The sequence below is a fragment of the Homalodisca vitripennis genome, unplaced genomic scaffold (assembly GCF_021130785.1).
Source record: "Homalodisca vitripennis isolate AUS2020 unplaced genomic scaffold, UT_GWSS_2.1 ScUCBcl_5134;HRSCAF=11725, whole genome shotgun sequence".
NCBI classification, from domain to species: Eukaryota; Metazoa; Arthropoda; class Insecta; order Hemiptera; family Cicadellidae; genus Homalodisca; species Homalodisca vitripennis.
In genome coordinates this window covers 20,878-35,401 of record NW_025781241.1, presented here as the reverse complement: position 1 = coordinate 35,401, position 14,524 = coordinate 20,878, and the positions used below count along the sequence as shown (strand labels likewise).

Sequence of the window (14,524 nt, the reverse complement as noted above, 5' to 3'; positions counted from 1 at the left end):
GTCCAGTCACTTTTTGTCGTATCTCTAACGGTTTAACCGCAAAATGCCCTCAAAGTCAAAAGTTTTTACGAATCCGGAAAAAAATCTATGAAAAAGGTCAATTTTTAAATCCCTTGTCATTTACTTAATGTCCGGACTTAACCAGTCACCGAATTCCGCTTATCCCCGAATTTGCAAGCGTTTACTTTGGGGGCCTGGGGGCGTAGCCCCCAGCGAGCCGAAGGCGAGTTAGTAAGAATAATACCAAGAGATGGCAAAGTGAAAATATTAAACTACTTATATGGATTAAGACTCATTTTCCTGAAGTAAAACAAAGGATCCTATAAGAACATGTTAATAATGTTATCATCTGGTAATAATATTTTCTTATAGTTTTAAGTATATTTGATTACCTTTTCTCGGTTGATGCTGATGTATTCTGCTTGACTTTCTCGCGTCACAAATTTTATACAGGTTTTACTCTCTATGGCGTCCATGGCTTTGCGGACCGTCTTCTGCTCTTCTGGATCATCTTCAGTTAATAATGTTATCATCTGGTAATAATATTTTCTTATAGTTTTAAGTATATTTGATTACCTTTTCTCGGTTGATGCTGATGTATTCTGCTTGACTTTCTCGCGTCACAAATTTTATACAGGTTTTACTCTCTATGGCGTCCATGGCTTTGCGGACCGTCTTCTGCTCTTCTGGATCATCTTCAGTCCCAAAAATCATCATTGAATTATTACACGTTAATATAACTATTGCAAGACATTCATAATTATGTTATTTTTTTCTAAAAACAAAATAGTTGAATAATAATTTTTTTTTAATTGACATTTATTTGCATGGATTCACTGTTGTGAATAGATACATATGCAATGTAGTGATTTATTTTTAATATAGCGAACTAGATGTATTATAAATGGAATGCCTTAAAAAGCAATGTATATGTGCCAATCTTAATTTTTAGCATTTTAGGCAGATTATTTGTACTAAATTAGTTTTTATTAACAGTTAATATCGTTTAGCACTCGGTTTTTAAAGAAAATTATCACCCTTATTTATTAACCGTTTTTTTGTAACTTTATATTTTTGGATTTTAATCTACCTGTAATTATTTGTATCATATGTATTTTAAAATATTTATACTTACAATTTAAAGAAGCAACCATTTCGAGAGATAGCTCGTAAAATTGTAACTTTCTATGCAATTAAATATTTAAGTTATAAAGCTATAGGCTACACTAAATTTCAACTTGTTACAAGTCATTCTAAAATGAAAACAGAAAACACCATTTGGTGGATTAGGCAAGTAGTTATTCAATAATAATAAAGTAATTATTTTCGAAGTTTGAATATTAGGAAAGGATTTCCCAATCTTGTTTGTATGATAGTGTTCATCATGTAAAACAAAGCATGTCATATAATCATAGGTCGAAGAATGACTCGTTTAGCCACCAGACGCCAATTTGTATTTTTGTTTAAAACCATTAATATTATCTCTAAAACGTGTTGAGCTAAAAAAAAACACAATTTGGCACACAGGTTTGAATAGATAAGAGGAAAATTAAAAACATAATTATGTAATTTTCTTTTATATTAACGAAATGGCGTCTGTTTGTATCCAGTATAGTTATAAAAATTACTTGATACCAACTATTTCAAGGAATTCATTACAATTCAAACTGTACTTGTTTCAACGAAATCCGTCCACTTATAAACAAGCACAGTCACGCTTGCACAAGCCAGGAGCAACAAGCATGTAGGCCTACATTGAGAGGTATCAGCTATGTTATCGACCTATGCTCTCATTTAAATCTCCTTCTGACTCCTTGCGGGCCAGAACATGACCAAAAAAATGGTAGTCACTTCTAAAAGTAGATTTATAGGTGCAGTAATGATGTACTAAGTTTTATTCCCTTATCTGTATAATTATAAACCCCGTGCGGAACTTGTTTAACACCATGTACATATGCTATATAACGTGGCTTATAGACAAGATCCCTCTCCCAAACAGCCCCAGAAAGTGCAACACTTAATTTTATAAATATCTTTCTTGAATTCGTTAACCAGCTGGGTACGCTAATTTGTTCAATATGATGGCCATTCAAACTTTAAAACAGTCTATAACTCCATTATTTATAATCAAGGAGAAAGCCAAAAAGTGGTATGGGATGCTTGTAACATTTCCTAAACATTTTGTAGCCTAATATACAATATTGTATCACGAACATTTTCAAGATATTGATTAGATGGAAATATCCCTTGAAAGTAAATTAATTCTTCTGACTGAGCTGGAAGGGCTATTTCATTTTATATATAACGGACCAAAATTATTAACCTATTCAGTGATATTAGTTTGTTGAGCCAACAACACAACGTTGCCTGGACAATATTAACTTACTCACCAAACGTTGAGTTGAACTCATAAGGAACGATTCCTTTGGGCCACTTGTAGTTATCGAGAGTGATGGCATTCCGGGAATCGTCGTGGGCCGGCATCAGAATGTCCCCTTGGTACTGCCGTGACAGCAGCTCAGGGTAGAACAAGTTCTGCTGGTCTGGACACACCAACCCCTAACATTAATGTTAGGTTAGGTTAGGCTATACTAGGCTAGGCTAACCTAGGTTAGGTTAGGCTAGGCCAGGCAAAGTTAGGCTAGGTTAGAGTAGGTTAAGTTCGATTAGTTATGTTATGTTATGCTTGCCTAGGATAGACTCGGTTAGGTTAAATTAGGCTAGGCTAGGCAAAGTTAGGCTAGGATAGGTTAGGTTAGAGTAGGCTAGGTTCGATTAGTTATGTTATGTTATGCTAGCCTAGGATAGACTCGGTTAGGTTAAATTAGGCTAGGCTAGGCAAAGTTAGGCTAGGATAGGTTAGGTTAGCGTAGGCTAGGTTCGATTAGTTATGTTATGTTATGCTAGGCTAGGATAGACTCGGTTAGGTTAAATTATGCTAGTGTAGGCTAGGCTATCCTAGGTTAAGTTAGGCTAGGCAAAGTTACGCTAGGTTAGGTTAGGTTAGCGAAGGCTAGGTTAGATTAGTTATGTTATGCTAGCCTGGATAGACTCGGTTAGGTTAAATTAGGCTAGTGTAGGCTAGGCTAGATTTGGTTTAGTAAGTTTGATGACCGGTAATAATAAAGTGAAAATTATATGTGAAAGTAATTTTATAGTAGAAGGTAAGGTCTCATAGCACCTAATCGTACAGTATACAGTCTCGTACCACTGGTAAAGTTCGTAAATTTGTTATTTGATATTATATTTTATTAGATTAGGAGCTAGGCAGAAAATAAGGCAGAGCTACGAGAAAATTCTCGAAGGCAATCTAGCTTGTTACCGGATCCTGATGATTGGAAAGAAGATTTATAGCATAAAACACCGTGATGGATTTAGATTTGGCAAAGTTAGTGTCATAATCGAAGGAGTAAATAATAATAGGAGAATAAAGATAATAGAAAATGATTCAATGATATAAATTCCTACAGTTTAAATATTAATTTCCGCACAGTGTATAAAAATAAGGGTTGTGCTGCAAGTGATGGATGAAAACTGGTTTGATCCAAATACGACTAGTGGAAGTATAAAACCGTAAGTATGTATTATTAATGGACATCCCATCCAAATTCGATCTAAATTGTGTTGTATCGCAACAGCTGAGAAAAAATAATAAAATTTAACACAATAGGTTTGTACTGTTAATGTTGAATTATTATGGCTGTTATATTTAATTTTTACTAAACTTAAGTTAATTTAAAGTCCCCAAAAGAGTTTAAGTTTAACTGGTTTATAAGTCCCATTAGAACACATACTGAGTAAAGCAAAAACTAATGTTGAACATCAGCGGCACATCATTTACCACATATGTTGAACAACATGTTTTACCATTCCCTGATAGATTCGTTTACACAAAGATCGAAGCGTTTAGATAAACGAGTATTTAAAGTTTACCATATAGTAACCATTAGAACTGCAATCATGAAAATTACATTAAAATTCACCTTTTTATTACTGCATTCAGACATGCAAGCAAACAGGTATATGCAAATTGTAAACAAAACTAGCTGTTTCCCGCGACTTCGCACGCTTTTCGTAAGCTTCGCCCATGTGTGAGCACTTCTGGTTCTAGTAAATTATATTTCCAACGCTGATGTAGAGTTTACCTTGCTGCCAAGATCAAGAAAATCTGTCAAAAGTGTATGTTTATAGCCATTGTACACGTACTGTTCTTTATTATAATGTGGTCTCATGCTCAAGCTTTAAGGTCCACCCAGAAATGTATTTTAAAGACAAATATACATCATAACTTAGCGCCTTCATATAGTGTTTGGCTATTTAATATATGTAACTGTCTCGTAATTGCAGTTTATAATGTTCAGGCATTTTGAAACTATCTTTTGCAGCGCTGCCAGGTGGCGATTTATATCACTGGCCATAAGATATAAACTTTCTTGGTGGAAAAATGCATTAATTAATTAGAGGTTGTTTGTGTATATATTTGTATTCTCGACCTCTGTTCATGATACATTTAGCTCCAGTTCACCTTTCTCTTAGTACATCATCTGAAATCTGACGCTGGCACAGACTTGACTCTTGGAATTTTAAGTCTTGTTCATCTGAAGAGATCCAAAAAACTCAGCGTCCTTCAGGAGCTCAACATGAACTCTTTACATCGTTGAGAGACATCTAGCCTTCAAAATATATTGTAATCTAGGAGAAATGTGTGTAGAAAACCCGGCTGCTCCAATGATAGTGTATAAAAAATTGTGATGTAATCAAGATGCACAACCTGATGAGACAATGAGAATATTTCTTCATCTATATTATATTACATTATATTTTGTAGTCTAGATGTGTCTGATGTCAAAACTATATAAATAGTTCATTTTGAGCTTCTTCGTTGCTAATTTTTTGTCGTATCTCTTCAGGCGATCATGATTCCAGATTCCAAGAGTCAAGTCTGTGACAGCGGCAGATTCCAGATGCTGCACTAGGAGGAAGGTAAGTAGAGCTACATGTCACATGCACATTGAATCAACCCATCCCACGATGTTGGAAATGATTCTTGGAACAATATGAAAATAACATTCTGTGCAACTGTTCAATTAATTTTAACCTACCATTAAATTTACACACGAAAATTAAAAAACTACATTTTACAAGATTTACTAATTACTTTTAAAAATATGATAATTACAAGTAATAAATACATTTATCATCAATGAACTTAATCACACAACTTTATGAAAAAATCTATAACTATATATTGATACACACGATAAAGAATTAAACTAAATAGAAAATATCACCATTTCAACAGTTACACCATACAACGTATCGACAGTATAATTAAAAATAAATAAAAATTAATATCACACAATCTAAAAGAACGTTAGACCTACTACTACTGAAAGACAACAAATGCAGACTCATTTGAATGACATAAAGCAATGCTCCAAATCAGTTACAGAAAATTGTTAAAATAAACAAGCAAATCATCACCCGTACAAAATATACATTTATTGGCTGAGCTTTAGTGAAGTACTAGCTGTTACCCACGGCTTCGCACGCAAATCTTAAGAACCGAAGTCCTTATATTACTTAGTAAAAGCAATTATGCGCGATTGGCTGCGGGTAACAGCTAATTCGTCAATAAATTCGTAATATTTTATAACGAAAACTATTGATTTTCAATAAAATACCAATTAAAACCAAATACCCAGATACCCACGGCTTCGCACACGATTTCTTACAGAAAAATTGGGACATAGGAGGCATATTTCTTTTGAACGTCGTTATTACCCTTCTGAGATAAATTATAGTCACTGAAAGATACTCCAAGCTCATGATCTATTTCAGATTTAAATGTAAAAACAGCCTCAATATGCACCTGTGAAATAATTGGAATTTTTCTCCAATATTCTATGATTTTTGTATACAATTGAACTATATTAGACCATCGTGGACAGGAGTCAAAAAGTTGGAATTCATTAGCGCACATACAATGTAATAAATGATGGCACTCAATGTAATTTTGAAACGAAAATAGGCATATTTTAGGTACATATTATTACAGTCTAATGATTATGAGCTTCAGATGTTAAGCGAAATTGCGTATGGTTTTTATTTTAGGCTTTGCGCGTGTATCACTTCTGGATCAAATTAATTATATCTCCGATGCCATGATTGAGCTTGCTATGTTGTCTCGATCGAGAGAATATGTAGACACGGAGTTTCGAGAACCATATTTCTGTCAAAAAAAACAACTAAGGTTGGTTTTATAACATTCTTTATATTTGTAGCCAACGTAAGATAGTAATTTTGATATCTGCATTGCTATTCTGATCAAGCACGAGCGTGGTTTATATTAGATAAATATTGCAGTTGTGACACCTCGGTGTTAACGCCCAAAGCTTCAACAAATAAATTAATTTAAACTAATATTAAACTGAGAATTCTGCGAAAATTTACATAACATTAATTTAGTGACTACTTCCAATCACTATTTAGAATGGAAGTCAAGACCTCCACAAGGTGTAATAATGCCACCGTACACATTAAGTGCCATCCGGAATAATATAGCGAAATATAGGCGCTGAGCCGACTTCGGAGGAAGGGGACAGGGAATTTTCCACAGCCTGCAGGTGCATTAAACTAAAGCTAACGACCTGGTGTTGCCGCAGACACGTGTTAGGAATCCGCTGACATCAGCGAAGAGCTGTGTTCAACGCAGGCCTCGAGCCGTCCAAAGTACCATGTAGTTTTGTTAATTACTGGGTGAATCGTTGGCGGCAGCACCTGATGGGCAACCACCAGGGAAGAACTGGCGCTCTGATTGGTCGGGGGCCAAGAGAGAAGGGAAGGGGCATCACTGGAGGCGATCTTAGAGCAGGGAGTCGTAAAATTGGTTCGGGATGCGGTAGATCATAATTCGGCTCCTCTCTCTACAATTCTCTAATTCTATTGTTCTAGAGCCAAATTCTAAATTTTCAATCATGTGTTAATTTTTAATTCAATTAGTTTTAATCTTTTGTTATCTTAACCTAAATCTCTAATCACAAACGTTCGAAATTAAACAAGTAAGATTTTATTCCGACTTCACTGTTTTATTTCTAAAGTTCGACCTTTCCTCGCCGCGAACTCAAGAACGAAGATCCCTTCTTTTGTCTCCCACTGGGCAAACTACAGGTCGGCGGCAGATCACACAGTTAAAGGTGAATTTTTACGTCAAATTTGAATTGTATTATCTGGATAGTAAAGTCTATGTTTAACAGTGATTGCAGAAACAGTTAAAACAAAATTTGCTGTTTCTCTTAAGCTTACTCTATGCTTTCAAACTATAAGTGTAAAGAAATTTAAAATAATAATTAAATTATAAAAAAATATATTTTTTTTCTCGCATTATATATGTTTACAATATTTTCAATATTTGGTATAGGTACAAATACCACACATGTCAAGTGATCTAATCTTGATCATTTAGTTTCGTTTTTGGTGTTAATTATTGTGATTCATTACTTTAACTTTTAACTTCACAGTCAAACTGTTAATGAGAGATAAACTGTGAGTTTATTTGGATTTATTTATATATTTTGTCTTATTTTCAGTTGGACGCTTAATGAGAGGTTAGGTTATAGTGGTCAGTCATTACCCCGGTCGAACTTTGGTGAAGTAGCCTAACTAGCGGTCTTTGCTGTAGTTTTCCAGTGATCTGTATTACTGTGTATTATTAGTGGACTTCTGATTTAATTTCCTTCTGTGTACGGGGTCTGACCTGACATGTCGGAGGGTCCGGCCCTGAGCTCCGTCGAGACGGAGAATATGGAGGTACAGAGAGCTGTCCACATTATTATTGTACCCGATCATGATTACATGGAGAGTTCTACTTTAGAAATTAATGAAAATAAACGAAAAAGAGATATAGATGCTAGTAGCCCTTTTGAGAATCAGGACAAACAACAAAACTTTACCAAACTTTAAAAAAGCATTTATCAAGAGATATTACAAATCTGACAATCAAGGGCCGTTTGAAATTATCATTCAAGATAAAGAAAAACGTAAATTAAACCCATTTACAATAGGTAAAATAATCAAGAACCATTATGAAGACATTGAACACATAGAACGTTCAGGAAAAAATCTTTTGGTAACATGTAAAAACCATGAGGCAGCTAATATTTTAGTAGACTCCCAATATTCGTCTCGTTACAATGTTTTTGTATCATCAGTTAGAATATATTCTGTAGGAGTCATATATGTAGAGCTAGAAATATCAGAGAATGAAATACTTGCAGATACAGAAAGTGAGGTGGATATTATTCAAGCTCATAGGATTAAAAGACGAATTAATGGCGAACTAGTTCCTACATCTTTTGTAAAGGTTACTTTTGACTCGGACAGACTACCCGAGTATGTTAAACTTAATTATGTTCGAATGAAGGTAGATAACTACATTATTCCTGTTAAACAATGTTTTCAGTGTTTTGCCTATGGACATGTAGCAAGCACACCCTGTACTAATAATAGGCTATGTAGAAACTGTGGTGAGAGTTTTCATACAGACAAATGTCAGACCCCTTTAAAATGTATTCATTGCTTAGGTCCACACAGCAGCATCTCGAAAATATGCCCAGAATATACCCGTCAAAAGAACATTAAGGATAGGATGAGTTTAATGAAAGAGGACTATCATACGTCTAGCAAGTTTTTCCCCATAAAATATAAAAAAAATAGAGGTAATGTTGTAAGACCAAACTCTTACGCTACTGCCACCAAAACCCGCACATATGAAACTAACTTTCCTGATCTTCCATTGATTAAGTTTAAATCAAATAGCCTATTAGAAACTGCCAACATGTTCTCGCCCTTAGCTGAAGAAGGTTATTCCGAGCTTAACAGCCAAAACAGTGAGAGTAATTATAATGTTACATATACTCCCTCAGATATAGGCCAACAAAAATACAAAAATCATAGGATAGGCTATAAAAATAATAACTATAAGCCCAAGGTCTTACATCCTAATCGTGTTAGTGGCAGCAGAGCTAATACAGTACCTAATTCAAAAACTCACACGGATTTTCCAACCCAGGAAAAAGTAAGTCCTGACATTAGTAGTCAGCGTACGGAACAGGAAAAGGAATACTTACGCTCCCTGATGAATAAAAAAATAGAGGAGATACAATTAAAACTTGGAACCACACCTATTTCATTCACGTCAAAAAAACGAGTTGATGATTTTTTGGCCCCTTTCAAAATGGGGGAGAATAACATTAATACAAAAACTAATATCTCCATGGACATAAATTTTAAACAAAACACAAATAAAAGTTCCATTATAGGACATAGTTCATCTTCTGCAACTGTTAAACATGTTAAATAAGTTAAACGTGTTTCAGTGGAACGCAAGATCACTTAAACACAAATGGTCAGAACTTATGCACACAATTACAAAGAACAACATCCATGTGTGTATGATTCAGGAAACTTGGCTAACAGATCAAGATTACATTACTGATAACATGTACAATATTGAAAGGGTAAATAGATTTGATGGATACGGTGGTGTTGCAGTTATTTTACATAAGTCCGTTACATATACATATACATGTACAAAAATATCTAGCTACAACAACAATATAATACAGTTAATCTGTATTAAAATAACTAATTTTAAGAAACCTATTTACATTTACAATATATATTGTAAACCTTCAAATAAAATTGAAAGAAGTTTTTGGCAACAGTACTTATTCAATCAAGATCAAGGTTTTACATTATTATGTGGGGATATGAATGCTCATCATCCATACTGGGGAGCAATTACTCCTAACACAAGAGGAAATGATATTTTTTCATGAATATAACAATTCATTATTTATTTTGTTTAATGATCAGTCACACTACAATTCCCTCCTTAGATCATCATGCTTCTACCCTTGATTTATCTTTTGCGTCACCAAATATGCATGCTTTACTGGAAAAATGGGAAATATGTAAGGACTCTATGGGTAGTGATCACTTTCCTATAAGTATACAATTTAATGTGTCAAGTCTTACATTTCAGTATAATCCAGATTTTAGTAATATTAATAACAATAAATTTAATTTTAAAAAAGCAAACTGGCCACTTTTCACTAAGACTATTGAAACAAAAATTAGGGAGCTACAATCAATCTCTCCTGAATATAAAATGAGTGAACTCTATAATATTATTATACAGTCTAGTGAAGTATCTATTCCCAAAGTTAAAACTCCCACAAATAATTCAAGGCAAGCTTTTTCACCAAAACTATGGTGGACAGACAATTGTTCCCGGGCTGTTGCCCAAAGACGGCTAGCATTCACCACATTCAAGAAGCAAATGAATGCAGTTAACTACCGTGCATATCAAACAGCTCAATTGAAGGCTAGAGAAGTAATTCAGTTGGCCAAGAAATTAAATTGGGAAAAATTATGCCAAGATATTGGGGAAAAAAGATCAAGTACATTTGCTTGGAAAATAGTGAAGAAGTTAAAAGGTAACAATAGTATTAATCATAATGATGCTGTTATAAATAACAACGAGGAATTTTGGAGCATTCAGATCTACCCCCATTATAGCTTTGCATGCAGAAGCAGCAATAATACCTTTAAGCCTAAGAAGAAATATGTTGACTGAAAGATTAATCTACAAGATTATTACTCAATGTAAGCATCCTGCTTATTTCGGTTTGATGTACTTAAACTCGACATATATGGATATGCAGTATTGGGAAAAGAAGAAGATACCTTTATTTTTACAATCTTTTAAAAACATTTCTCAGTTGAACCCTAATTTCTCTATTAATGAAGAACATAAAAATCAATGGGATTTTAAAGAACCTCTTTTTATGATTGGCAGAAATGAAAAACCTAGCACCAGTATAAATATAACAGATTACAATGAGTGTAAAATTAATAAGAATCTTCAAAATGAAAAAGTTATTTTGCAGGCAATAAGACAGAAACTTAACACAACATACAAAGACTATCTGTGTGTTTTCACAGATGGTTCAAAAACAAAAGATGGCACGGGGTCTGCCTTTTATATTCCGCTGCTCAATATATCAGGTCAATACTCTTTAAACCCGTATTCGTCAAGTTATACAGCCGAACTAATAGCAATTTTAAAATATATTGAATATATAAATAATTTAGACTTTAATGATTTTGTTATATTAACAGACTCGCAGGCAGCAGTAAGTGCTATAGAAAACAGCTTCGAAGGTTTATCGAAACAAAATCTAATCTTCTCAATAATATTCAAAATATTAGAATCGAAGAAAAATATTGTACTGCAGTGGATTCCAAGTCACATAGGTATTTCAGGTAATGAAAAAGCTGACAAATTAGCAAAAGAGGCAATCAAAGATGGCACTAAAATAGAACAATTACATATATCCATAGACGATTTCAAAGCGTACCAAAAACAATTATACTTCTCAAAAAGTAACGATCTGTTTATGGGAGTAGATAAAGCTCGATGGTATAAAGAGGTTGTTGTAACGATACCAAAATATACATGGTTCAAAAATGTTGAAATGAAAAGATGGGAAATAATCAATATTCTAAGACTAAGATTTGGTCACGCCAATATAAATAAAAACTTATATACTATTGGTCAGTATTTCACTCCACTATGTCTGAGATGTACTTTAGGTCATAGTGAAACTTTGGAACATATCTTTTTTACGTGCCCTGCATATGACCATGCTAGAAGCCAAGGTTTAAAATTAATAAAGAATAAGTATGGGATGAATGTTCAAAACTTAACTAAAATTCTCCAGTCAAATGATTTAGAGATTTTTAAAGAATTACTTCAATTTCTGAACTCAATTAAGAAATTTATTTAAAACAAAGTAACTATCTGCATATTGGTAACTTAAATGTAACCTGGATAAGGTGCTTCAACCTAGGAAGCCTGATGGACCCTTAGCGAGAAGATAACCTAGATCCTTACAAGAATCCTACGTCAAGAAACAAATAGTATATTAAGGCGGCATGGGACTTCCCGAAGCCTACTAGCCTAGAGCTAACAATTAGAGAAGAAAAAAAAATATATATATATATATGTTTTGTAAGGTTTTGTAGTTTATGTTTAGTTTAAGATTAAGGTTGTGACATATTATGAGCAAGGGTTGCTGTGAGAGGATTTAATAACAGGTTAGATTGGCAGTACAAATACCCTCAAATGAACCAACACATTTATTTGTGACAACATTTCATTAAATTGATTAAAAATTTTAATTAACAATTGATTGCGTCAATCGACATATTAAGCACAAACCTTAATACCTTAATACTTTGAAAACATGTTTGATATTAAATTATTCATTACAATTTATTTTAAATTTAATTCATTATAACATTTACTAGTAATTTTGTAGTGTTGCAATAATAATGAGTTCATGGACTAACATGAGAAACTTTCTTTAAAATAGCTAAACATTTACATGAATTTACATTTTCGAAATTGTGAACATTTAAATAGATATGGAATTGAAAATGATTAATGAACCCTAAAATATACTAAGTTCTTAAAATTACTTACATTTTATTTCACATCACACTTATTACGCCTAGAGATATCTTTCCGCACACGAACACAAACACTCCCGAACTTCACTTTTCGAATTCCCGGCCTCCACTTCCACCTCTCCTCCTTGTTCTTCAGTTTTGATGTTCTTCTCCCGCCAGCTCATTGACCACGCCTCTGCCAAATCTCTCCATCATAATTGGTGAGTACTAATTTTTATATCAGCATGGCTGCCCCTTACATCGTCGCACGGTTTTTTCAAATAAGCATTTCCTGTTTGTTCACCATCGGCGTCTGGGCGGATGTGCGTATCTACTTACATCCGGAGGATGTTTGTCTCGAATTGCAATACGAGACTTCCTTTCCAGCAACTATCTGTACATCTATTCTATGAATTTTATTTTACTAATAATACATATGTCTTACATTCCCCTGGCTTAATGACGATTCTACCTACGAATCGTACTTATAGTCTAATTATTATATCATTTCAATATTAAGGTTATCCATTGGGTAGTCACGTTCATGTACTGTAGGCTTCAGAAATTTTATTTTGATGTTATTAATGTGGATGAAGTAGAGGGCTATAAAAAGAAGTAGTGTTATTATAGAAGTCCAGGCTAATAAAATGTACAAAATGAGTTCCGTGTTGTTTACTATGTTTTTGTCGTCGTGTTTTAGCTGGAAGTGGTGTTGTCTTTGTAGATTGTGAACGAAGTAGGTGGGTGTCGATAAGGTCCAGTTTTCATCTAAGATTTCATGTTGGAATTCTTGTCTTGTTTCTGATTCGAGGGGTAATATAGTTATAGATTGAAATTTTGACCAAGAAATGGGAAGAAGATGTGTTATTTTATAGTTGTCAGGGTTTTTGGAACCACATGGTATTACAGTGTTTATAAGTGTTAAATTTTCTTGGTGTAGAGAACATTCACAGGGTAGGATGATTTCTAGAGTTCCTGTGTTATTCGGTTTTTGGATGTAGTGATGGGTCTTCTGATGTGAGCATACTACTTTCAGGTTTGTTTGGATGTTTGTTACCAGAAATTTGTTCGGTGAGACTTGTGTTACTAAAGGCATCGGGGTTTCGTTGAAGCAGGTGAATACGCAGGTAGCTCGGAGAGTAGGTAGTGTTGATGTGTTGAGAATGCTGTGTAGACATCTTAAGGACTGATCACCGTTGACTGTTGCCCTGGGAATCAAGCAAAGTGGGAGTGTATTTTGGTTACAACCCTTGTCTTCTGGATGGATGGCTGTGGTGAATTCTTGTGTGCGTATTACGATGGATTTTTCATGTGTGATGTAACATAGTTTGTCTTGCCAATGGAGAGGGATGGGTATGTTCTGAAATACCTTATATGTGAGGGTGGACTGTTTTAAGGGAACTTTGATTTTTATAAGGATGTATTGTTGCGTGATAGTGCAGGTAGTGATTTTTAAGGTGTAGTATAAGGATAACTTTGTAATTGGAATAGCTAGGGTTAGGTTTCGTGGTTGTGTGAGGATGGTTAAGTTTTTTAGGTCACTAGTGAGGTTACTTTTGGGTATTAGGAATTCTGGTAATGTGTTAGCAAGGCAACTTCTGCGAATTTCCCTCATATTGTCGTGATAATAGTTGTAATATATATAACTCCATGTTTGCTGTGCTAAGGCGTAGGTTTGTTTGAGATTGTTTGGTGTGGAGTTTTTTGATATTAGCTCTATCTGTTCTTCCATGATTTTTAAACTGCTATGAACCTTGTCTGCTAGGATAGATACTCCGTCACTGAAATTCTTTATATTGTTTGTAGTAAGTAGGAGGTCTTGATGGTCGGTGTCCACTGTATCTATAAGTGCATTCGTGTGCTGTGTAATCTCTTTCTCGTTGTCTACCAAGTCATGTATTTGGTGTTCTGTCGCAATGTCACAACACCATTCGAAGAAATCTCCGACGAACGTGAGCGATCTTCTGTTTCTATCAGGTTGTTGTCTTTGGATGAATGGGAGGTGTTT

General features: G+C 34.2%; 1 protein-coding gene across 1 annotated transcript; it reads right to left on the bottom strand.

Annotated features, from left to right (window-relative positions):
* Positions 1-543: 543 nt before the first annotated feature.
* LOC124373232 (zinc metalloproteinase nas-6-like) lies at positions 544-12,610 on the bottom strand. Its single transcript, XM_046831622.1, has 3 exons — positions 12,551-12,610; positions 2,391-2,543; positions 544-695 (listed from the first exon to the last, which is right to left on the bottom strand). Exons 2-3 carry the CDS (start codon positions 2,482-2,484, stop codon positions 559-561), a joined length of 231 nt encoding a protein of 76 aa, XP_046687578.1. The 5' UTR covers positions 2,485-2,543; positions 12,551-12,610; the 3' UTR covers positions 544-558.
* Positions 12,611-14,524: the final 1,914 nt, after the last annotated feature.

Bases quoted from the DNA above. Each gene is read 5' to 3' on its own strand.
- LOC124373232 (XM_046831622.1), bottom strand. From the start codon at position 2,484: ATGCCGGCCCACGACGATTCCCGGAATGCCATCACTCTCGATAACTAC. The intron at 696-2,390 runs GTGAGTAAGTTA...TTGGGACTGAAG, and splicing joins TGAGTTCAACTCAACGTTTG to ATGATCCAGAAGAGCAGAAG.